Genomic DNA, 25,882 nt, shown 5'->3' on the forward strand with positions numbered 1-25,882 from the left:
TCTATATCTGTCTTGTCTATCTCTGTCTGTCTGTCTATCTATCTATCTATCTATCTATCTATCTATCTATCTATCTATCCATCTATGACTATGCCTATCCATCTATCCATCCATCCATCCATCCATCCATCCATCTATCTATCTATCTATGTCTGTGTATCTATGTCTATCTGTATCTATATCTCTCTGTGTCTGTCTTGTCTATGTCTATCTATCTGTCTATATCTCTATCTATCTATCTATCTATCTATCTATCTATCTATCTCTGTCTATCTGTCTATCTGTGTCTGTATCTCTGTCTATGTCTGTCTATATCTCTCTGTCTACGTCTATCTATCTATATCTATGTCTGTCTATATCTCTGTCTGTCTATCTACCTACCTACCTACCTACCTACCTACCTACCTACCTACCTACCAATCTACCAATCTTATCTATGTACCTGCCTACCTATCTTATCTAATAGAATAGGGCTGAATCAAACCTCATGGAATCAAGCGTCCAATGTTGGAGCACCCTCAACCTATGGAGGCAAGCCGTTCTACTGACTAATTGTTCTCACTGTCAAGAAACCTCTCCTTAGTTCTAGTTAGATCTCTCTTTGAGTAGTTCCCATTACTTCTTGTCCTGCCCACAGGGGCTTTGGAGAATAGATTGATGATGTTGAAATGAATGTCAGGAGGGGGGGTCCCACTTGTACTTTTCACAGACTGGCAGCCTGATCAGGTCCAAATGGTGTCCATACCATCCAAACAACAGGTGCTAATTATCCAGGGTAAAAAAAGCCAAGTTAACTCCCTGCAAGTTGAAGAACACCTCTCACGAGTAATTGCAAATTGTACAGGGCCTTTCCTACTTAGTGAGTCTAAGCCTCCGGGCAGATATATCCACATGGTTTTAGTCCATCCCCTTTAATAGAAAGTCAATTTACTAAAGATTTTTTTTTTCCCCTTGAAAAGCAACTGTGCGGCGGTGTGCTGAGTCTGTCGGGGGGAAGTTTAAAAAAAGCTGTAATATTGGTCCTTGTTTCCAGAAAAAGAACTTGCTTGGAAACACACTTTCTTTTCTTTTCTTTTTTTAATATTAATCCTCTCCCACTCTCATTCCTTTAAGAGAGATCTAAAAGAAATTAGACAGCAGGATGTACGGTCACAATATTTTCTGGCGTATTTTTATCCCGGGGTGACAGCTAATTAGAGGGAACCACAACACACAAACAGTCATTAGAAGGCTGTGCCAAGCCTCAGCACAACAGCAAAGATGGTTTAAGCCACCGGTTGCGGCCCAATTCTGATGTGCAAAACGGTCCTCTTTTCAGATACCTGGCCCGCCAATTTCGCATCTTTTTAATCCCCAGCGTGAAGCATTTTCCATTTCCATTGAGCAGTTCTGCTTTTCTCCTCCATTATGTCCCCCCCCCCCCCAAGGCTACTGGCAAGCACAAGTCCCTTTAAACTTGCTGGGGGAAAAACATACTGCTTTCATCCCAATAATGATGCAGCCCGGCGTGACACACTCAGAAGGGAATGCCATAATATAATTCTAGTTTTGCAGGGGGACCAACCTTCTTCTGCTCAAAGGACCGCGTTTTGGGGTGGGTGAGGGCACTTGGTTGCATATGGGTCAACGCTGCTAATATTGAATATTCTTGCTTTGACAAAATATGCAGAACAGTCTGGTATTTTTAGAGTTAATTCAGATGACAGAGGCAAGGGAGGGGAAATAACAAAAGCCCAGGAAAAGGAACAGGAAGTGAATCTCTGCCCTCTGGGCTAATTGGAAGATGTGACTTGTGACTGCAAGATAAGGCAGGGGTTTAGCAAGAAAAGTTAGATGCCAGCAAGAGGAATTCACACTCTGGCATAAACCTTCATGATGTGCCGTCAATTTGTAACACTGGTAATAAAGGCTTTAGGATAAACATGCCTGGGAGTTCTTTGAAGTGTTTCATTAGTCGGAACCATGACAATATGGTTAAGAGGCCGAGGCAAAAATGGATGGGAGTAACCATTTGCTTTCTGATACTTGCTTCCTGGGTTTATTTTTTCCTCCTCTGTGTCAGAGGTCCCCAACCTTTTGGGCACCAGGGACCGGTAACATGGAGAGAGGTCTTTCTGCGGACCAGAGGGGGTGTGTAGTTTTGTGTGCTGCCTGCATCCCGCAGATGAGTCTTTGCTTGTTTGTGCGGACCGGTTGCTGGCATGTCGCAGCCCAGTCCTGGTCCACAGACCGGGGATTGGGGACCCCTGCTCTATGTCCTACCCTGGTCTGAACAGGCTTCTTTAAAAGGAGAATTAAAATTCAGCCAAGGGCAGCATGAATGAAGTTTGAGGACTACATCCTCCTCTATTCTGTTAGATTGTTCCTCCTACTTCTCCTCCCACCCACCCAAAACAGCTCTGCAACGGGCAGTAAAAAGATATTTATTTATTTGTATCCTGCCTTTATTATTTTTACAAATAACTCAGAGATGGCAAAGATCTCCGACGTTCTTCCTCCACAACAGCAGCCCTTTGAGTGGCTCAAAGTCGCCGAGTCAGTTTTTATGGCTAAGGTGGGACTAGAACTCACCATCTCCTTGACGATTGACCCAAAATTACCCAGCCAGCTGCCATGGCTAAGATGAAACTAGAATCCACAGTCATCTGGTCCTTGACTTAAAGTCACCTAGCTAGCTTTCATGCCTAAGGTGGGACTAGAACTCACCATCTCCTGGTGATTGACCCAAAATTACTCATCTAGCTGGCATCCCTAAGGTGGGACTAGAATTCACAGTCCTCTGGTGATTGACCTAAAGTCACCCAGCTAGCCTTTATGCCTAAGGCAGGACTAGAACTCACTGTCTCCTGGGGATTGGCTCAAAGTCACCCAGCTGGCTTTCATGCCTGGAGGTGAAACTAGAACTCACTGTCTCCTGGGGATTGGCTCAAAGTCACCCAGCTGGCTTTCATGCCTAAGATGGAACTAGAATTCACAGTCACCCGGTGATTGACTTAAAATCACCCAGCTAGCTTTCATGCCTAAGGTGGGACTAGAACTCACTGTCACCAGGTTTTCAGCCTGGTGCCTTGACCACCAGACCCAATGGGTTTCAAGTTGCAATTACTGGTTTACAAATAGTTCTTTCTTTTCCCACAGTTTCCTTTGCCCCCATCAGCTTTGCGATTCGGGCCAAAGAAAACGACATGCTTCCCTTGGAGAAGAACCGGGTGAAACTTGACGACGATAGTGATGAGGAGGAAGAGGAAGGCAAAGAGGGCCAGGAGAACGCCAGCGGCACCTCCAACAGTGCCAGCCTCCTTGCCCCCTCCAGCAGCGCTCCAGAAGAGAAGAAGCCTCAGCTGACCCAGGAAGAACTGGAAGCAAAGCAAGGTAAGAAGTCTATGGTCTGGATCAACTGGGGTTTACACTTCACCTTGTTTGAAAGCTACTTCTGTGTAGGGCGGGGCTGAAACCTTGTTCAGCAGGGGGTGATGGAAAGAGAGCAGAAGGCAGACGAAATACGAGTCTCTGTAATTATAATAATCAGAATAGAGCTGGAAGGGACCTTAGAGGTCTTCTAGTCCAGCCCCCTGTTCAAGCAGGAGAACCTCTACCATTCTAGACAATTGGCTGTCCAGTCTCTTCTTGAAAACCTCCAGTGATGGGGGAGGAAGGGAAGGGAAGGGAAGGGAAGGAAAGGAAGGAAGGAAGGAAGGAAGGAAGGAAGGAAGGAAGGAAGGAAGGAAGGAAGGAAGGAAGGAAGGAAGGAAGGAAGGAAGGAATAGCAGAATAACAGTTGGAAGGGACCTTGGAGGTCTTCTAGTCCAACTCCCTGCTTCAGCAGGAGATTCTATATCATTTCAGACAAGTGATTGTCCAGTCTCTTCTTAAAAACCTCCAGTGATGGAGCATCCACAACCTCTGGTGGCAAGCGGTTCCACTGGTTTATTGTCCTCACTGTTAGGAAGTTTCTCCTTAATTTCTAGTTGCTTCTCTCCTTGATTAATTTCCATCCATTGTTTCTTGTCCTGCCTTCTGGTGATTTGGAATATAAAGTGCAACTGTTATAAATAAGAACTGGTTGCCAAGCATCCAAATTTTGATCATGTGGCCACAGGGATGCAGCAACGGTCGTAAGTGTGAAAACCGCTCATGAGTCACTTTTTTTCAGTCCCAGTGTAACTTTGAATATTCACTAAACAAGCTGTCGTAACTCACGGACTACCTGCAACACACTGCCGACGTAAACGCATTGCCGATATGAACATTGATTCCCTTCATGCAGATGCTGGATTTTCTAGATGGGGTTTAGGATTAAAACTCGGGAGTTAAAATTACAAGGAAGTAGATTCAGGACTGATATAACTAATCCAGGAGAAGAAACAACCTAGAACTAAGGAGAAACTTCCTGGAAGTTAGAACAATTAATCAGTGGAATAACCTGCCTCCAGAAGTTGTGAATGCTCGGGCCACGGCATGCCAGCAACCAGTCCGCACAAACAAGCAAAGCCCCATCCGTGGGACGCAGGCAACATAAAAAACCACACGCTCTCCGGTCCGCAGAAAAACCTCTCTCCATGGAACCGGTCCCTGGTGCCCCAAAGGTTGTGGACCTCTGGTGTAAGTTTTCCTGCTTTAGACTAAAAGACCTCAAAGATCTCTTCCAGCTCCGTTACTCTGTTTTAACTTTATAACTGCAAAAGCTATTAGCCAGTGGAGCAGGCGATGGCATGAAGTAGTGAGTTTTGTTTCAATAAACATTTTGGAAGTACACATCCTGCGTCGCACAACACAGACCCAGAATCGTTAAAAGCACTAGCTCTTTAATGAAGCATTAAATCTCTGAGGAGGAAGAGGCCATATCTACAGATTTAACCGAGATCAAGGCAATCAAGAGTGAAATGCTAACACATAGCACACCAGAACGCTCTTCTCGGGTGACCAAATGAAGGCTGAAGGCAAAATCCTTCATTCCTTGCTGTCAGAGATTCGTGGAGTTGAAAGGGACCTGAGAGAAAACGTTGCCAAGCAGGTATTTTTATGAAAGCAAACAAGAATCTCACATCCCTAGTCAAAAGAGACCCGTGTCAATGCTGCAAATATTGTATATTCTTGCTTTGACAATATGCAAAACTGTCTGGTGTTTACTGGGTTAATACATAGCTTAGAGTGGGGGGGGGGGTAAAAAGCCCAGGAAAGAAAGAGGAAGTAAACTTTTGACCTTCACACTAATTGGATAATGTGACTTGGGACTGCAAGACAAGGGAGGGGTTTAGCAAGAAAAGTTTGATGCCAGCGAGAGGAAGTCAGATTCTGGCATCAAAACGTCCATGGTGGTGACCGGCAATTTGTAGCTCTGTAATAAAGACTTTAGGGAACATGCCTGAAAGTTCTTTGAAGTGCTTCATTAGTCGGAACCCATGACAACCCGATCATACAATGTCAGGCATAAATAACCAAGAGCACTTGTTGAGTTCGAAGCTCAGAAAAGTTTCATTATATTGCCGGTTTCTCAGAAGCGGCAATTTTCCAGCTGCCTGGACATCTGGACCCCAAATTTCCCAGCAGCGGCTAGGCCAGCCAGGAATTTGGGGAGCCGAAGCTCACACCCATCTGGAAGTTGCGGGAATCCAGCTGTTAAAACATCTCTTCCCTTCCTTTGGGCTCTTGTCTTGCCTGTGCAGACATGAAAGAGAGGAAGAACAGGGCGTTGTCGACTTAAAACAGATCATTTAGTGACTTGCGACCGTTTTTCACACTTAATGGCCATTGCAGCGGGCCCCATGGTCACGTGACCCAAATTTGGGTGCTTGGCAACTGGTTCCTATTTGTGACAGTTGCAGTGTCTCCGGATCCTGCAAATCCCTTTTGAAACTTTCTGACAAGCAAAGTCAATGACGAAGTCAGATTCCACCGTCTTCTTAATTTTAACAACTGCAGTGGCAAGGCAGGTCGTAAAACGGGGCAAACTGACGTAGGCAAATGTCTCACCTAGCAGCAGAAATTAAGGGTTGTACGTCATAAGATTACCTGTACGAATTGTTCGCCGTAAATCAGCAATGCTGGCTCGTTTTCTACAAAGGGAGAGGCATCGCAGACGAAATATATTTGCTAGTAAATAACCGAGCCATTCGTGGTCCTTGAATTTGCCATATTAGACACGAAATAAATGAGGCAGAGGAAGAAAGAAGATGTTATTCTCCTTTCCATTTTTCCTTTCCCTGAAAGAACGGTGCCGGGCGATAATTAAATCTGCATTTATGTGTGTCTAATTCAATAAAACGCAGCAGCGTAATTTGATAGAGAAGTCTCACGAAGCGACCACAGTGATAGGGTTGACTTTGAGCTGCTGTTAAAAAACTCCTCCACAAAGTGCAAACATATGATTATTAATAAAAAAAGTGAAGCCATTTGCAAATAAAATTACCCAGATGATTACTGCTCAGTATTTTATTCCATGTCTGCAGGTAAAAAAGGGAGACATGGCAGACTGAATTTCAGGGGAAATAATATCTCTGTCTTTCGTATTCGGAAAATAGGCAATATTTTAAAATACTGTTTACAGATCTTGATAAAGTCCCTTTTTTAATATCCTTCCACAGATGTACATCAGCACTAAAGCAAATCCATTTCGTTTGTAAAATATCAGCGAAATGCGAGGCTTGCTGGGAAATCAGACACAACAGAGATCACTATTTTTTTTTAAAACGGTTCTGTTTAAACCCAGATCATTACTCCAGGAAGTGAGAATGGATGCCCTAAATTATACAGAATATTCTTATTAATAAATGCTGCACATACCAAGGCCACTCAGAGTTGCCTCCAACCACAGGATAGGCAGTATATAAATTTAAGAATAACAATAAGTGACTTTCAGAGAGGTTCAGATCCACCATGCAAGTTGTTGTTGTTAGTTGCGAAGTCGTGTCCGACCCATTGCGACCCCATGGACAACGTTCCTCCAGGCCTTCCCATCCTCTAGCATCTTCTGGAGTCCATTGAAGCTCACGCCTACTGCTTCAGGGACTCCATCTGGCCATCTTATTCACTGTCGTCCCCTTCTTCTCTTGCCCTCCATCTTTCCTATTAGAGATAAGATAACCTTTATTGGTTATCTTTGAGAAAATGCAAGCCGAGGGACATAGAATCGTAGGATTGGAAGGGACCTTTGTTGTTGTTAGTTGCAAAGTCGTGTCCGACCCATCGCGACCCCATGGACAACTTTCCTCCAGGCCTTCCTGTCCTCTACCATCTTCTGGAGTCCATTTAAGCTCACGCCTCCTGCTTCAGGGACTCCATCCAGCTACCTCCTTCTCTGTCGTCCCCTTCTTCTCTTGCCCTCCATCTTCCCCAGTATCAGGCTCTTCTCCAGTGAGTCCTTCCTTCTCATTAGGTGGCCAAAGTACTTGAGTTTCAACTTTCTTCAGGCACTCTGTCTACCATGCAAGTAATCCCACTTTATGAGAAATCACCTGACTATGAAGGTTAAATCAATCTATAGCAGTGATGGCGAACCTTTTAGAGACCGAGTGCCCAAACTGCAACCCAAAACCCATTTATGCAGCGTCTGGTGCTGGGTGGGTGTGGCCCATTGGCTGGGTGTGGCCAATTGGGTGGACGTGGCTGCTGTGGTAATGGCAGACTGGGTAGGACTAAAAAGTTCAGTCAATCAATTCCAACTTTGCAAGATCTTTTTTTCCCACAAGAAGCTGAAATTGATTGATTGATTGAACCTTTTTATTTTTTGCACACTGCGGCAGAGGCCTAAAGCGGAAAGGTTTTATAAAACCCAGCTGAAGGCCTAGGACTGGGGCGATGGCGCGAGTGCCCACAGAGAGGACTCTGAGTGCCGCCTCTGGCACCCGATCCACAGGTTCACCACCACTGATCTATAGCAGTACCACTTAGACCTATATACCACTTCACAGTGCTTTGCAGCCCTCTCCTCAGCACATTGCCCCCCAACAATCCGGGTCCACCTTTTACTGACCTCGGAAGGATGGAAGGCTGAGTCAACCCTGAGCTGGTCAGGATCGAACTGCTGGCAGTCGGCAGAGTTAGCCTGCAATACTGCGCCACCGCGGCTCTGGAACTGTCTACTAGAGCCAAAATATTTTATGCGAGCAAGCATATGGAAACGGTTAAACAATTGCACTGACAAACTGTACAGAAGCCTTAATTTATTTAAGCCACAGCTCTTTTACATGTGTGGGTGTATTCAGAGGGGTTTATTTTATCAGGGCAGGGCAGTGATTATGAATTGCAGCCACCCTTTTAATTAATTGTGACTTATAACTCCAGCCAAGTCATGATTCAGAGGCAGGCCATGTCAAGGGGCAGGCATCTGAAAGGTTAAGTCTCCTCTTGAAAGCATGGAAACAAAAGGTGAAGAGATGCATGTTTTTTCTCTCCCCCCCCCCCCCCCAGAGCTGTCTTTGGTCCTTAGCAGTTTTTTTCCTGCCTGTTTTTCTCCATTTTGCTCAAAAACCTGCAGCACCAACAGTGTCGCATTGAACTTATCAGGACCATGCATTCACTCCTCCACAAGGCACTCTGAGTGATTTAAGCCTCGTTCACTGTCTATCTGCACTTAAAACTTGGGAGAGCACCACTGCCTGATAATAATCAATGGGTGTTTTTTTTTATCAGCAAACCAGCTAGGAGACGGATGACGTGGTTTAAATGCACCTCCTCCAAGTTTGCAATTGTCACACGCCCAAACACACACGGGCTATTTTAATTAGCACAGCGAGCGACAATGAAAGCTGTTGAGCGTACACAACTAACTGTACTTGCATGCTTAACCTCCCTTCTGTCTCCCTCACTCGCTTCTAGCACTGCATTGGAAAAAGTCTGCGTAAGCAGAAAACATTTCCATGGTAATTGTACCCTACGTGGAAGGAGGCAGGGAGCTGCACCAACTAAGAAATAATTAAAATAAGACATAATTAGCAAGAGAAGATGCACGTGACCTCGATCAGCAGAATGTTTAACTTAGTTTAGGAACTAGTTCTCAGAACCATTGTTTCCCACCTCTCTAATTTATGCCCCAATTAATCTTCCCGGGTATTGTACAATGCTTAAATGTCCTCTAACCTTGGCATTGGAGATAGCTGGGTTATCTGCCTTCTGCTTTGTTCACCCAGCATTAGGGCAGAGTTCAGTTCTTTGAATGTTGCAATATAAAAGATAATTAAGCGCCGTTTGTAGCTTAATAGGAGATGGTGAGAACAGCTCTGCATGAGAGCCAGAGAAAGATAGACAGTAGATTAGACGCTGCCATGTTGCATATCTCTGTGCCCAGTCTAAACCTTAGTCCTGTTGCCTTTCGTTGCCTTAGTTCTTACTAACCAGGATCTAATGGTTACTGCCACATTCTAGCTTGCTCTGTCCTGAGATGGGCTCTGTTTTTTGAAGTCTTCCCCAGGCCTTGTTTGAGTTCTTTTTGTAGTTCTGTTAGTAGCTCCATCTCAAGAGGTGGTGCAGCAGTTAGAGTGCAGTACTGCAGGCCACTTTAGCTGACTGTGTTCAGCAGGTCAGCGGTTCAAATCTCACCGGCTCAAGGTTGACTCAGCCTTCCATCCTTCCGGGGTAGGTAAAATGAGGACCCAGTTTGTTGGGGGCAATGTAAATATATATATATACATTGCTTACTGGTGTACACCGCTTAGAGAGTGCTTGCACTTAAAGCGGTATATAAGTCTCATAAATAAATAAATAAATAAAATAAGAGGCCTTTCAGAATGTCTCCCAGGTCATGGCTAACATCTGGATGTCTCCAAGAGAAGAGAATGTTCGTAGCTCAGGGTGAACTGTGTGACCTCAGTGGTCTGTGAGCTTGGTGGTTTTCCTGTGGTTGTTTCGTGACCTAACTAGGTAACATCATCAGTGACAGAAGGGAGTGGGGTTTGCAGGGAAGTGGAGGGGGAGGAGGAGGTGGTCTGTAGTGTCTTTGATGCTCTCTGAGCTTGGTGGTTTCCTGGCAGACGTTTTATTACCCAACTAGATAACATCATGGGTGCTAGGAGGGAGTGGGATTTGTTCTCTGCTTAGTCCCACTCCCACTCTTTCCTTTTCTCATAATTTAGGGCAGCCTTCCTTTGCTATTTCGTTGTCGCCTTTGTTCTTTATGATGTCTTTTGTTAGCTAATGAAAAGTCATCTGCTGTTTGATGTTTTTTTTTTTTGTTAGAGCAGTCGCAGCACTTTCTATTCTTTAAAAAAAAAAAACCTTTTGTTCTGCCTTACACCTTTTTTTAGGTGTTCTTCCAAAACAATCTTTAGAAGGCTGTGTACGTTTTGGGCTGGTGGTGGGGTGGTTTTTTTTTGGTTTTTTTTTTTTTTTTTAAAGACACCTGATTTTTAGACAAGCAGCCTCTTGGCGTAAGAAACGGTTGGTCTCCCAACTGTCTTAAGTTAAATGACGGTCTTCTCTTTTCCTCCTCCTCCTCCTCCACCACCAGCAAAGCAGAAATTAGAAGACCGGTTGGCAGCTGCAGCAAGAGAGAAATTAGCCCAGGCTTCCAAAGAATCGAAAGAGAAGCAGCTTCAAGCGGAACGAAAAAGAAAAGCCGCCCTCTTTTTGCAGAATCTGAAGAATCCCCTGGCAGACATGGAAGTGGAAAAAATGGAGGAAAGTGCCTTTAACATCGAGGTGAGCAAAGGAGACACAGTTTATACTACAGTGGGAATTTTGTAATGGCACGTGGGAAAGGCCTTGAGAGAGGGGACAAAGAGATGATGGCAAGGGAAGAGTCAGAGAAGAGACTGCATAGCCCACAGCTGCATAATGGGTGGAGAAAGAGGTTCAGAAGAAACCATCTTTAATTTCTCAGGCTGTATAGGAGACGGCTGTAATGGTATGTGGGAAAGACCGCGGGAAATGGAGGGAAGAGATGCTGCTTAGGGAATGGTCAGATAAGAGAGTGCATAGCCCACAGCTGCATAATGGGTGGAGACACACTCAGAACAAACCCTCCCTAGTTTCTCAGGCTGTATAGGAGGGGGCTGTAATAGTATATGAGAAGGAGGGAAGAAGCGCTGCCTATAGAATAATCCGATAAGGGACAGCCTAGCCCAGGGCTGCATAATGGGTGGGGCACGAGACTTGGGAAGGACTCGCTCTAGTGTCTCATCCTGCACAGGAGACAGCTGTAATGGCATGCGAGAAAGACCTTGGGAGATGCTGCCTAGGGAATGGCCAGATAAGAGACAGCGTAGCCCAGAGCTGAACAATGGGTGGAGAAAGACACTCAGAAGAGACCCTCCCTAGTCTCTAGGGCAGTGGTTCTCAACCTTTTTAATGCCGCGACCCCCCCCAACCGGTCGTAAGTCGAGGACTACTCAACCGGTCATAAGTCGTGGACTACTCAACTGTGCAGCACCGTTTGCAGACTGGGACTTTTGGCGGGCTCAGCAGGGCAGAGACAGCCTGGACAATTCCTATTGGCTTTTGAAAGCCAATAGAATTGGACTCTATTCAAGAGAGTCTAATTCTATTGGCTTTCAAAAGCCAATAGAATAAAAGGGAGTAGCACAGCTAAAGAAAAGGGGGGGGGGGGAAATGGCGGACTGCGTTGTTTGGCGACCCCCGTGAAATGGTCGTTCGACCCCAAATGGGGTCCCGGCCCACAGGTTGAGAACCACTGCTCTAGGGCAATAAAGGAGGGGGCTGTACTAGAATGTGAGAAAGACCTTGGGAAATGGGGAGCTGAGATGCTGCTTAGGGAACAGTCAGATAAGAGGCGGCATAGCCCAGGGCTGCATAAAGGGTGAAGAAAGATACTCAGAAGAGACCCTCCCTAGTCTCTAGGGCAATAAAGGAGGGGGCTGTACTAGTATGTGAGAAAGACCTTGGGAAATGGGAAAATGAGATGCTGCTTAGGGAACAGTCAGATAAGAGGTGGCATAGCCCAGGGCTGCATAAAGGGTGAAGAAAGACACTCAGAAGAGACCCTCCTAGTTTCTTAGGCTGTAAAGGAGGGGGCTGTAATACTGTGTGAGAAAGACCTTGGGAAATGGGGAGACGAGATCCTACTTAGGGAACAGTCAGATAAGAGGCGGCATAGCCCAGAGCTGCGTAAAGGGCTAAGAAAGGGACCCTCTCTAGTGTCTTATCCTTTAAAGGAGATGCCTGCAATGGTGTATGAGAAAGACACTGAAAAACGGGATAGTGAGATGCTTTTTAGGGAGCGTCCAGGTAAGGGACGGCAGAGCCCACATAACGGGTGGTGAAGGAGACTCACATGGGACCCTCCCTAGTTTTTCATCCTGTAAAGGAGGCGGCTGTAATGGTATGTAGGAAAGACTTTGGGTAATGGTCAGATAAGAGAAGGCACAGCCCACAGCTGCATAATTCGGTGAAGAAAGAGACCCGGAAGGGACCCTCCCTAGTTTCTCAGTCTGTAAAGGAGACAGTGATAAATTTGCACTTTCAGACTTGCAAAATTCTTTTAACACCTAGCTTTACAATAAAGCAGAATTACGTCCTCTGGTCTGCCTAGTAAGGCTGATAAAACTGCCAAGCTGCCGTTTTGACTGCGGGCAAGGGGAGAGCTACCAGTACTGCTGAAAACATTAGTGCTTACTGAGATTGAAGAAGGAGTACTCTTTAAAAGAAGAAAAATGGTCTAAAATGAGCCACGCGTCGGTCTTCGGGGATATAAGAAATTGTGATAAATTGACTTGGCCCATTCTTCCTGATATCTCCAAAGTCAAGCAAATCATCCCCATTTAAAGGGCAGGATTGTGTGTGTGTGTGTGTGTGTGTGTTTGCTAAACCATGGGGGGAAATGCTAAGATTTGTGTTTCTAATAAAAGCATGCATGATTTGCATTTCCCAAACACGTCCGTGAACCAGAGCATAATTATCCCTCCGGATAACAATGTATTTTTCAAGGAGCAGCATTGTGTTGGGGGAACCACACCCCAAGACGTGTCCAAACACTGGAGAAACCACTTGCAGTAATGGGGCATATTAGGAAAAATCCATATGCATATCCACAAAGACGTTTATGCCAGGTGAAATGAAGAATTTTTTTCCTTCCTCCAAGGATTATTAAGATTTACTTAAGACTTGGTACAGTTGTGCTAACTGAAAACAGTTGCAAACATCCTCTGTTGCAAACTTGAAACTTTTGGCTAAGTTCTCCACATCTTCTTTGGTCCTGGAGTTTTTTAAGCTTTGGAATGTTCTTTTTCAGTCGAGGCCAGGCATTTAAGGCAACATTGGAAGCTAAAAGCAGAGCCGGGGAGCGAACAGTGGGAGCTGATAACTATTTTTGAACAAGTGTGAGGTTGTTTCTAGCCCTCAGCATGCACGGTGAAAACGGGAGTCAAGACATTCGCTTTGCTAACTGCATCGCCCTGAATTTCGGTCGAGGTGGTGCATTAGAACTGATAGAAGCTTTTGTTTTATTAATTACTACTTTTCTTCGTTTTGCTTGTTTAGAAAGAGGAGGGGATCTGGGGTCTGGAGCAAAAACAAACAAACCCCAACAGCCTAAAAAGCTGTGGGGGATGTAGTCGTTGCCAGGAGCAACTTAAGATCTACAATTCTGAAAATAATTATCCCCAGAAACTTGGGGACTTGTTAGTGCTAAGGTGGCTCCTGAAAACAAGTTTGGGGCCTCAAAACCAGAGAAACCGAATTAAATTCCCAAGGAACAAAGGTACATTGTGCTTGATCTTTGGCACCCAAGAGCTGGCAGCAGCTGTCCAAGTGTTCTCATTGGGGAGGAAAAAATAGTCTGTATTGAGAAAATAAGATCTGTATTTTTCTCTCTCCCTAGTCTAAGGGATGATCAGTCATAGCCGAAACCCCCCCCCCAAGGAGCAGGTGGGCACTTTGGCTCTTCCGGTCTATTTATTTAATCATCTCTGCCTGCGGTTGGGAGGATGACAGAGAAGTTGGCATTTTGCAGAGTGCCCACTCCTCCCTGCCTAAAATGGGGAAGCTTCGGAAAGATGTGGGGGAGACTCTCCCAGGCACAGATTCTCCTAGTCTACGCTGGCAAGTTGTTGGTTTCCAAGCTACGGTAACCAAGTGGAGCAATAGTTAACTTCTCTCCTTTGTCTTAGATCGGTGTTTCTCGACCTTGGCAACTGTTAAGATGGGTGGACTTTAACTCCCAGGCCAGCAATCTGAAGATGAAGTTGAATTGAAGTCCCACCCATCTGACGTCTGAACCGAGTCCAAACAAGTAGCGATTTGTGCTGCAAAGTGGGAAATTGGTTAAGTCAGCTTTGCCCCATTTTTACGACCTTTCTGGCCACACTTGTTAAGGGAATCACTGCAGTTGTTGAAACGAGTAAGGCGGGGTGTTCAGTGGATCTGGCTTCCCCACCGTCTTTCTGCGCTTGTCAGAAAGTCGCAAAAGGTAATCACACGGCCTTGGAACACAGCCACAGTCATAAATATGAACCGTTTGCCAAGCGTCGGAATTTTGATGACGTGACCATGGGGATGCTGCAGTGGTCATAAGTGTGAAAAAACAGTAATAATAATAACAACAACAACAAAGATGATGAAGTTGGAAGGGACCTTGGAGGTCATCTAGTCCAACCCCTTGCTCAGGCAGGAAACCCTATACCACTTCAGACAAATGGCTGTCCAGTCTCTTCTTAAAAATTTTCAGTGTTGGAGCACCCACAACTTCTGGAGGCAAGCTGTTCCACTGGTTAATTGTTCTAACTATCAGGAAATTTCTTCTTAGTTCTAGGTTGCTTCTCCCCTTGATTAGTTTCCATCCATTGCCCTTCCTTCCTTCCTTCCTTCCTTCCTTCCTTCCTTCCTTCCTTCCTTCCTTCCTTCCTTCCTTCCTTCCTTCCTCCCTCCCTCCCTCCCTCCCTCCCTCCCTCCCTCCCTCCCTCCTTAGTTCCAGGTTGCTTCTCTCCTTGATTAGTTTCCACCCGTTGCTTCTTGTCCTGCCTTCAGGCGCTTGGGAGAATAGCTTGACTCCCTCTTCTTTGGGACAGCCCCTGAGATATTGGAACACTGCTATCCTGTCCTCCCTCGTCATAAGCCACTTTTTTCAGTTCCATTGTAACTATGAACAGTCATCAAGTGAGCTGTTGTAAGTTGAGGACTAGCTGTATAGAACATTTCTGATCCCAGTTAAATTTTTACCAAGCCTTAATTTCAACATAAGGCCAACATACTTCTAAAAGATGCTCCCTCTTAAAGCAGCTTCTGCCATGGAAAGCTCCCATGGATGCTTTAACCTCCCAACTCCAAGCAACCCCAGACAGCATCAGTGTTGGGATCCGAGAATGGCTTACATTGGGCTAAGATGCCTCAAGAAGCATTAGCCAACGTTTCTAGTTTTCATGAACGAGTGTCATGAGGATCATGGTTTGTTTCCTATCCCCAAAGAATCATCTAATCTCTGGGCATTTTGATCATGGCATCATCTTTTTGCAAGCCGGCGAAAACTGTAATTAAACTCACTCTTTGGGGAGGAAATTTGGCTTGTCATTAAACTGGTAAAAAATAAGTTTGGGGCGAATGTTCCTTATCGCAAACTCTTGGGACTGGTTTCCTGGGGTTTCTTGAGCCAAAGGCACGGGATCCGTGAGACCTGACGTTGCAAAAACAAGCGAGATGGCGAGAAAGGCAGAACCATTCACCTCGGATACCAACCACCGTCTGGAAAGGCAGCTTAGAAATCATTTAGATCTTGATTACACTCGATTTAACTACAGGCTTTAAACTGCAGGCCTGTTTTGTGTTGATAAGAAAAGAGACCCTTCTCTTAAGTCTTTAAACTTAATTGCTCTGCAAGCTTTGGCAAAGATTCCCATAAAACTGTTGGATGGGTTATCGGGTCTGAATTGCTGCTGTAAAGCTGAAGCTAAGATCTTCTAGAATCTCATTTCTACAGATTGGTTCCAGCCTTCTGACAGTTCCTTTGATCATTGACCAAAACCTTAAGAATCGCAACGGAAACTCTTGTAGCAACTAGCTAACCTAAGGTGTGAACCCAGCTCATGGTTTATTCAACAAACTGTGTTGAAGCAGAACATACCCTGACCTTGATATCTGAAAACCTAGCATTATATGTGTAACTATCCGTGGGGTCGCGATGGGTCGGACACAACTTCGCAATTAACAACAAAAATACAGTAATTCTGGATGCATCGTTTTTTCTCGTTCTCAATTTCAGGGACTGTTTTCGCAGCCCTGAGCTTCCTTATTATTTTATTATCTTGTTCTGATTTTATTTGATTCTCGGTCCTCCCCCCCCCTTTTCTTTTCTTTTTTTCTTTCATGTTTGGGCCGTTGTTTTGCTCTTGGTACAGATGTCTTTCCTTTTTGCAGTGTAAAACACCGGACTTCCAGCCCATCTTTGGGTAATGACATCTTGAGCAAACTCAGTTAGAAGGATCATAAATTCTCCACCACCAGGAGAGAATAAACATTATCTTAGCAAGAATTGGGACTGGCTGCTGGAGCTTCTATATTACAACCGTCTGCTTCCCAGTAATGAAGACAGAGCTATATCTTAAAACCTAGGGTTTTTTTTTTTCTTCCCTGGACAGACGGAAAATCCAATTCAATTAAAATTTCCATCACGTTTTTTGTAAGCTCCTGAAAGCACATCAGCTTAAGGATTGAAGTATAAATCAGAGGCCAGTGACTTAAATCTAAAACTTCATATACACAGAATAGCAGCGAGAGCATCTTAGTGTATAAGTTTGGGGTTTGGTGGGGGGTTTTTTTTGATCCACACAGACAATGTGCCTTAGGTATTTTTGAGTAAAGTGCTTAAACCCCAGAAAGATTAATATTCTTAGCTTAACTCTATGAGTGTATTATAGATGGGTTGAATTATCAATCCAGAGATAGCTTCTGAGCTAGGAATAAAGCTCCTTCAGGTGGTTCTTGAGATTCCTATACTCTTCATTAAAAAAAAAAAAATGTGATGCTTCTGCTAAAAATAACTGGAATTGTATGTAAATGAGGCTCCTTTGTTTTAAATCTCCTCTAATAGCTTTTGTGTTTTTAATAGCACTCGTTGTGGTTATTAACAAGCACATGGAAATGCAGATTTTCAAAAGACAATGAATATCTTTAATTGCTCCCAAGCAACAATTCTTGTAATTTAAGGCGGTGGGTGTGAATGACATATTAAATTGTATATTATTAGCCCACTAACAAATTTCAAGGGTCCCTGTCACCGTCACCCATCCCACCCTTCCCTCTTCGTTTCATTTAAAAGTATTTTGAAAGCTTATTCTTAGGGAGTGGAGCTGTCTTCCAAGTTGGATTGTTTTGTTACAGTTGGTTGTCCAGATGATATGTGTGATGCATTCTGATGTGGTTGAGAATTAGAACGTGTACCCTGTTGACAACTTCAATGGATTTACGACACTGAAAGAGCCTCACCCGTCTTCTCTTGAAGGTGGGTCTGGCTTTGGAACTGGAGAAGACACTTCTTTGGCAAAGATGGCAAAATAGTAAATTTGCAGCTCTGGAACAGTTGCTTTTAGAATGACATTTTGAAGAGAAGAGTTGGAAGGGACCTTGGAGGTCTTCTAACTCAACCCCCTGTTCAGGCAGGAAACCCTACACCATTTCAGACAAATAAGTATCCAATCTCTTCTTTAAAACCTCCAGTGTTGGAGCCTTCACAGCTTCTGGAAGCAAGTCGTTCCACTGGTTAATTGTTCTAACTGTCAGAAAATTTCTCCTTAATTCCAGGTTGCTTCTCTCCTTGTTTTGTTTCCATCCATTGCTTCTCGTCCTGCCTTCAGGCGCTTTGGAGAATAGCTTGACTCCCTCTTCTTTATGACAACCCCTGAGATATTGGAAGGCTGCTATCATGTCCCCCCTCGTCCTTCTTTTCATTAAACTAAACATCCCCAATTCCAGCAACCATTCTTTATATGCTTTAGCCTCCAGTCCCCTGATCATCTTTATTGCTCTTCTCTGCACTCTTTCTAGAATCTCACAGAGGTAGACCAAGACATGTGATCTGTATGTCCATCAAATTCTCCTTGAAGGTGGAATCTTCAAAACCTTGATGGCAAGTCCTATCTTAAGATAGGTAGATATGGAGTTATTTACTCATCTTCAGGCACTTGGGAGATGAGACAACCTCAGCATAGACGATCTTGTGTAGGTGTCTTCTCCACAGAAAAGCTTCTGATGAAAAGAGGCACGGGAGGAGAACAAAACAAATAAGGTTAGAAGCAGGGAGACTGGTGAACCTTATACTTGGATGATGGATTTTTCTTCCCGGTCTATTTTCTAGACTAACCTGAGACTTTCTCAACCTAGCTAGCTCAAGACTTGGGTATTCCATAAGCAACCCCATTGATATGGTTCCTTTCCTCTAGAACAGGAGTCTTCAAACTTGGCCCTTTTATGACTTGTGGACTTCAACTCCCAACTCCCGTGCTGGCTGAGGACCCCTGATCTAGACCCCTAAAAACAATAGCTTTGGAATATGTAAAAAAAAAAAAAAGTTAATCAATCATGTGCAAGTAGCTTGTGAATAGCTAGCAAGGAACTACTTTCACATATCTGAAATATATTATGGGGTTTTTATTTTGAGTTTGGGCCTAGCCTGTTGTGTGAGCCATACCGTGATAAGGACATTCATAGACTCATAGAGCTGGAAGGGACCTTGGAGGGCTTCTAGTCCATCCCCATATATTGTGCAGACCCAGTTAGTGTGCAGAAATCCACGTCAGCAACTGCCGTCATGCTGAGGCTGTTTTCCAAATACGCAAAATAGCTCCCGAAATAATTGGCTTTTTATTCTTTATCGTTGCCTTGTTATCCTCACCTCGTGATGACGGTTTAAATTTATTATGCTTGACTCGCTTTAAAAGACTTTACCTCTCTTGCAAAATGCTGCATGCTGAGAATTGATTCCTGCTCTCCAATTAAAGCTTGAATCAGGCTCTGATATTTGCCGTCCTTAGAAGTGTGTCTCTTCCTCTTCTTCTTCTTCTTTTTAAAAAGTTTTAATGATTTTCTAGTTTTACATTTAAGTATTTAAAAAGCAATGTGGCGGCCGGATTAATCAATAATTTAATAACATATAAGTGTTTTTAGTACAAATCTCAAACTACCACATTAAATATTTCCTCTCTTTTTCCCCTCAGTATTTACTGTCTGATGTTTAAGCTAATACAATTCTTATTATATCAATTAAGTAAAAAATAAGATTGTTACATTTATCAATAGTTTTTAGCTTATATATAAGCTAAAAACCACCACACATCCACGCAAAAAGCAAACCCAAAGCCACACCGATGATGAGGCACGACCACAAACCAGAAGCCAGACCACAGCTGCATCATTAGCCACTTTAAACCCCTCCAATCCATACATGAAGCAAACTGACACCCACCATGAAGATGAGGCACGACCACGAACGCGAAGCCCAAAAATAGCAATGCAGCTCACCATTTTAAACCCCCCTGCAACTCAGACTAACCTGAGCAAAACAAAGCCCCCACCCAAACAGAACACTCCCCCAGCCAATCATAGCACAGCCAACCCCCCCCAGCCAATCAGAGCACAGCCAACCCCCCCCCCAGCCAATCAGAGCACAGCCAAGCTCTCATCCAATCAGTTCATACCCCCACTGGCAGTTAAAAGGAGGAAACAGCCACAATCACACATTGCTCCTAGAAGCATGAAGCCGAAAGCACCAGCCTGAAGATGACGAATGACACTTCGTCGAAACGTCGCCAAGACACTTCCAATTTTACGTGGGAGAAAACCCGAACAACCAAAGACCTACACACACACACACACACACACACATATATCCTAACTGCTTTAACATTCAATCTTTATAGATAATCAATAGCCTGTAAAATTTGGTCCCCAAATTTTAGAAACATATAAATCCAGTTAAAATAAGGTTATTCTTTCAATGTTTTAAACTCCCCTGGATAGCCACTCGCCGCTGCTCTTAGAGGGTGGGCTAGGATTTCCCTTCCCTCTCTCCACAGGGGGGAAAATACTTTGGGCAGCTTATACAGGTAGAAAAGATAGTGAGAATTGAAGAGAGGTTCACATCTCACCTGGTCTCATCTGCGCTGTTTTAGAAGTGCCTGGTGATAAGTGACGGGCCATATTTCTATGGAGGGCTGCCCCGGATCAAGCGGAAGGGCTACTGCCCTCCCACGATCAAGCGGGGGATCCCCTCCTTGCTTGTCATCCCTACCAGGCGACTTTTGACCCTTAGCAGGGTCCCCCAGTGGTGGGAAATCGAATGCGGAGGCCGCAATGGCAAACCCAGAAGTGTGTCTCTTCTTATTGCCGAAGTTTATATCCCTTGAAACTTTTGGGATTTATCCACCACCTTCCTTTACATTTTCTAATATGGTAATAGGCTGTCACAGTAACCCTGATTTGCTACAGGTTTATCAATGTTAGTAAGCACTTATCCAGCTTTGCATCCCAGGGTTTAGCTCGCCGTTTCCATTTGCTGTATATCAACAACACTGGTCAATACCCAGACCCCGATAAATGGTTTCTGCGCGTAAGAGGAGTTGGAGCAGCGCCTGCATTCCTCATAAGCCAGGGATAATTGACATTCAGAGGGAGAGAATTGATTACATAAATGCCTGTAAGAACTCAAAGAGCTGCTCAAATACCTCTTAGCAAGCATTAACTCGGTGGGCTGCAGGATGAAGAATGGGGCAGCTTCGGACCTAATTCACCCTGTGCTTTATTTCATCCCGTTTCTGGTTTATGCTTTTCATTATCCTTCCTAAGATAACGTTCCATTTATCTTTCTTGCTAAATCTTGACCGACAGCTAGAGGCAGATCCTCTTTCTTCAAGGGAGAAACTTTTTTTTTTATTTTATTTTTTCTTGATCGTATCTTTGCAGCATCTTTGCTCTTCGCTCCTTTTTTTAATGCCTGGCTTGTGCCTTTGTGTCCATCCTCACTTCAGACGGGTGTGTGATTGACGCGATTCATCTCCCGAACGCGTATTGCTATTTTCCGTTACATTTTTGAACCGCCCGTCTCCCTCAGAGAAGGACCCTTGGCGTTGTCCCAATAAAACGGTAAAATACAAAGGCAGCATATAAGAATTAAAATTTGAACCGTTTAGGATTTGAAAGGAGGCGTCGATGCTGGACCCTATTAAAATTAGTTAAAAAGGCGAAGTGAGGACTCTCTGAACCCCACGGCTGTGTGCTCTTCTGGGCTCCCCCCACAAGGCCAATTGATCGAACAAAAATGGCCCTTCAATTATGAGTGGTTGCTTAGTGACTTCAAAGTTGCGACAGACCCCAAAAACGGGACTTGCAACCTACCGTATTTTCCAGCGTATAAGACGACTGGGCGTATAAGACAACCCCCGACTTTTGAGGAGATTTTCATGGTTTAGAAAATCGTCTTATACGCCGGAAAATACGGTAGATTAGAAATTCTGACATCTGGAGGGCTGCGACCTAATTTTACACACTCGGCAACCGGTCCACCTTTATGACCATTTGCAATGTCCTGCAGTCACAAGCTGTTTTTCCAGAAACTGGCCCATCCTTCCCTATTCCAGCGGGAAAAAAATGGCCCCCAGGGGACAGTGGATTATTTAACGACCACTGCCAAAAAGGTCGTGAAATCGAATTTGGTCAGGCGATTGCGACTCTCGTGACTTGACGAACCCGAAATTGCGGGTTCGGTCGCGGTCGTAAGCCGAGGACTACCCTCTTCTCCCCTGTCCAAGTCAACCCCGTGGAGGCGATGGCCGTCTTTTCTCCCTGCTCTGGCTTCTTTTTCTAGCCGTAGATCATCAAAAGGGGGCTCAAGAAATGCCTGTCACAGACCTCTGGGAAGAATAAAAGAAGCAAAAGCATGTCCGATCCAGATTTGGCCGTGATTAAATGCTTCTTGAAGGAAAGCGACATTGCGCTTGAGTGGCAGTGCAGAGTACCGCCTTGCTTTCCGACAGACTATTGATTCCCTTGACACGGCTGATAAAAACATTTTTTGCGCTTCAGCTTTTTGACATTTTAAGGACTCCTCGCCTGAAACTCTCTTTATTTCCAAAGCAAGTTCCGGTGGCTTTGTTTTATTTTTTGCCATGGCTGCGGTTTGTTTGGTTTTTTTATCACTCTTTATCAACCTTTTTTCCTCTCCCTGCTCAAAATAAATTTAAATTTGTTGGTTTGGGGCAGTGGTTCTCAACCTGTGGGTCGGGACCCCATTTGGGGTCGAACGACCATTTCACGGGGGTCGCCAAACAACGCAGTCCGCCATTTTTTTCCCCCTTTTCCTTAGCTGTGCTACTCCCTTTTATTCTACTGGCTTTTGAAAGCCAATAGAATAGACTCTCTTGAATAGAGTCTAATTCTATTGGCTTTCAAAAGCCAATAGGAATTGCCCAGGCTGTCTCTGCCCTGCTGAGCCTGCCAAAAGTCCCATTCTGCAAACGGTGCTGCACCCGTTGAGTAGTCCTCGACTTACGACCGGTTGAGTAGTCCTCAACTTACCACCGGTTGGGGGTCGCGGCATTAAAAAGGTTGAGAACCACTGGTTTGGGGTTTTTATTTTTTTTTTTATTCTGGAAACCTGTCAGTGTTGGTCTCGCTTTATAGACAGGTGGCTTGGCCCGGATAGCCCAGTCAAGAAACTGCCAACTTAGACAAGCAAGCTAACACTAAACCACCGTCTAATCAAGGAACCGCTGAGAGCGTTCCCACCAACACTGACAGGCAAACTGTTGTATATAAACAGAGAGGAAACCCCACTCTCTTCTGGCACTGGTGATGTTACCTAATAGGGTCTTGAGACGTCTGCAAGAAAACCACCAAGCTCAGACAGCATCAAGGACCCCACAGTCCTCCCTCCTCCTCCTCCCCTCTGCAAACAGCACTCCCTTCTAACATTGATTATGTTGTCTAGTAGGGTCATGAAATGTCTGCAAGAACACAACCAAACTCACAGAGCACCAAGGACCACACAATCCTCCTTCTCTTCTTCTTTGCAAACCCGACTCCCTTCTAGACCGATGGTGTTATCTAGTAGGGTCACAAAACATCTGAAAGAAAACAGCAAAGCTCAGAGAGCACCAAGGACCCCACAGTCTTCTTCCTCCTCCTCTCTGCAAACCTCACTCCCTTCTATCACTGAGGATGTTCCTTTGTAGGGTCCAGAAGCGCCTGCAAGAAAACCACCAAGCTCAGCACCAAGGACCCCACAGTCATTCTCCTCCTCCCTTCTAGCACTGATGAGGTTCCCTAGTTGGGTCATGAAACATCTGCAAGAAGACACCCAAGATCAGAGAGCACCAAGGACCCCACAGTCCTCCTCCTCCCTCCTCCTCCCTTCTAGCGCTGATGATGTTCCCTAGTTGGGTCATGAAACGTCCGCAAGAAAACCACCAAGCTCAGGGTGCACCAAGGACCCCACAGCTACAAGTATTCGCTTCGATTGAGTCCTCTAATTGCTCAGCATCTCTCAAATCCTGCCCCTTTCTGATTAATCCAGAGCTTTGCCTGGAATATTGAAACTTCCTCCGAAGAACAAATTAAAAAGGTCTTTGCAAGACAAGCCAAAATTGCTACCTTTTAAAATCGCTACCCTGCAGATGGGTGCTTTACAACTCCCAGCATTTTTGACACTTGTTTTATAACGAGACAGCTCGAGCACCGTGACTTATTTCTGCAAATGTTGGAAATAAAACTTTCCTTCTATCTCCATCTTTTTTTTTTCCTCCCTCCCTCCCAAACATCTTATCCTCTCTTTGCCCTGGCATGTTCTCTTGTGCATGTCTGTCTTCTACACTTCAGCAAACGTTTTGGCGTTTTAATTAGAGCTTTTCCCAACTCCCTTGACAGATGCCTCAGCACTGGGGACCCGCTTTGATTTTTATCCTAGCAAAGCTTTCTCGAGAGTCTGCTGTGAGAACTTCAGAAAATGCTGTTCAGAAAAAAAGGTCATTTCTCTCCCCCCCCCCCCTTCGGTTCTTTTCATGCATTGAAAAGACTGCTTTATCCGTGCTTTGAAATTGCGCAGACTTCGGCCCTTTTTGGATGTTCAATATCTGTTCTGAGCTGACCACCGTCACGCTCATATTCCTTTTTTTTTTTTTTTTTTTTGTCTTCACAAAGATGATTCTGTTTGAAATGGTAAAGGGGAGCAAAAAATGCAAGGATTTGTCCAAGCAGGCAACAGGAATCTAGGGTAGCACCAAAGCAAACAAACAAACAGGAGCGGTTGCATCCACACAACTTCCTTAATCTGGTTCTAGTGAACTGTCAAGCGAACAAACAGGAGGGCTTTGCATCGCAGCCGGGAATCACACCAAGGTTATCGTGTTGTGTAAATATCCCAGTTGAGCCCGTTAGGCGGCTTCATCATCTAAAACCTTGTGGGGGGGGGAGAGAAGGAGCCGCGTTTAAATTTTTCACCAACTTGGCGGATCTGCTAAAATAAATTCTGCAAAAGGCAGCTAAAATTAGGAACGTTCGATGCATGCAGCAGTTATCCTCTGCTCTTCCAGCGTCAAGGAAGACCATCTCTTATTGATTGGTCAGGTCGGTAGGTCGTCTTATTGATCGGTCAGGTTGGTAGGTCGTCTTATTGATCGGTCAGGTCAGTAGGTCATCTTATTGATCGGTCAGGTCGGTAGGTCATCTTATTGATCGGTCAGGTCGGTAGGTCGTGCCGGCTGAAGGTGTAGCGATGGTGGAATTTCAGCCTAATGATGAAGTGTTTCCAGGTCAGAGTTAAAGAACTAGAAATCGGATGCTGGTTTAGACTTCCTGCTATCAATTTTGATGTTCAAGCTTGTTAGGCAAACCCATTTCTTCATGTTGAATTTGCAATTTCAGGTCCTGAATGCAGTTGAAAAAAAAAAAAGTGGTTTGGTTTGGTTTTGTTGGTTAAAAATAAAATTTTAAATAAAAGAAAAAAAAAGTGGTAATTTAATCATCAGATTAACCATATTGTATGAAGTTAAGCAGCACACATAGTGGTCAAGTTCAGTCGTTTAGCTTCAGGAACGTAGTTTCAGAACAGAATAACAGTTGGAAGAGACTTTGGAGATCTTCTAATCCAACCTTCTACTCAGGCAGGAAACCCTGTAGATTGGTCCAAATGGTTGTCCAGTCTTTTCTTGAAAACTTCCAGTGATGGAGCACTCACCGCTTCTGGAGGCAGGTTGTTCCACTGGTTGCTTCAAGACGGTTGCTTCAAGCCAGTTCCACTGATCAATTATTCTTACTCCAGGAAATTTCTCCTTCATTTTACATTGGATCTCTCTTGGATAAGCTTCCACCCGTTACTTCTTGTCTTGCCCTCTGGAGAACAGATTAACAGAATAAAAGAGTTGTTCAGAGGACCTTGGGGGTCATCTAGTCCAACCCCCTGCTCAGGCAGGAAACCCTACACCATTTCAGACAAATGGTTGTTCAATCTCTTCTTAAAAACTTCCAGTGTTGGAGCTTTCACCGCTTCTGGAGGCAAGTTGTTCCACTGGTTAATTGTTCTCACTGTCAGGAAGTTTCTCCTTGGTTCTAGGTTGCTTCTCTCCTTGATTAGTTTCCATCCGTTGCCCTTCTTTCCTTCCTCCCTTCCTTCCTTCCTTCCTTCCTTCCTTCCTTCCTTCCTTCCTTCCATCCTCCCTCCCTCCCTCCCTCCCTCCCTCCGTCCCTCCTTAGTTCTAGGTTGCTTCTCTCCCTGATGAGTTTCCACCCGTTGCTTCTTGTCCTGCCTTCAGGTGCTTTGGAGAATAGCTTGACTCCCTCTTCTTTGGGGCAACCCCTGAGATATTGGAACACTGCTATCATGTGGGAGATAACAGAACAACAGAGTTGGAAGGGACCTTGGAGGTCATCTAGTCCAACCCCTGCTCAGGCAGGAACCCTATACCATTTCAGACAAATGGCTGTCCAGTCTCTTCTTAAAAACTTCCAGTGTTGG

The 25,882-nt window shown here is 44.7% G+C and overlaps 1 protein-coding gene across 5 annotated transcripts in view; it reads left to right on the plus strand.

Moving 5' to 3' along the window:
- Nucleotides 1–25,882, plus strand: part of LOC120303167 (splicing factor SWAP) — an 87,968-nt gene that overhangs the window by 42,947 nt on the left and 19,139 nt on the right. For all 5 annotated transcript variants that reach the window (XM_039332412.1, XM_039332413.1, XM_039332416.1 and 2 more), the window contains 2 exons: nucleotides 3,139–3,372; nucleotides 10,445–10,635. In XM_039332412.1, the coding sequence (XP_039188346.1) occupies nucleotides 3,139–3,372; nucleotides 10,445–10,635 (425 nt within the window). The remainder of the gene's footprint in view (nucleotides 1–3,138; nucleotides 3,373–10,444; nucleotides 10,636–25,882) is intronic.

The sequence above is a fragment of the Crotalus tigris genome, unplaced genomic scaffold (genome assembly GCF_016545835.1).
Source record: "Crotalus tigris isolate CLP2741 ecotype Arizona unplaced genomic scaffold, ASM1654583v1 scf7180000024461.2689607, whole genome shotgun sequence".
Lineage (NCBI taxonomy): Eukaryota > Metazoa > Chordata > Lepidosauria > Squamata > Viperidae > Crotalus > Crotalus tigris.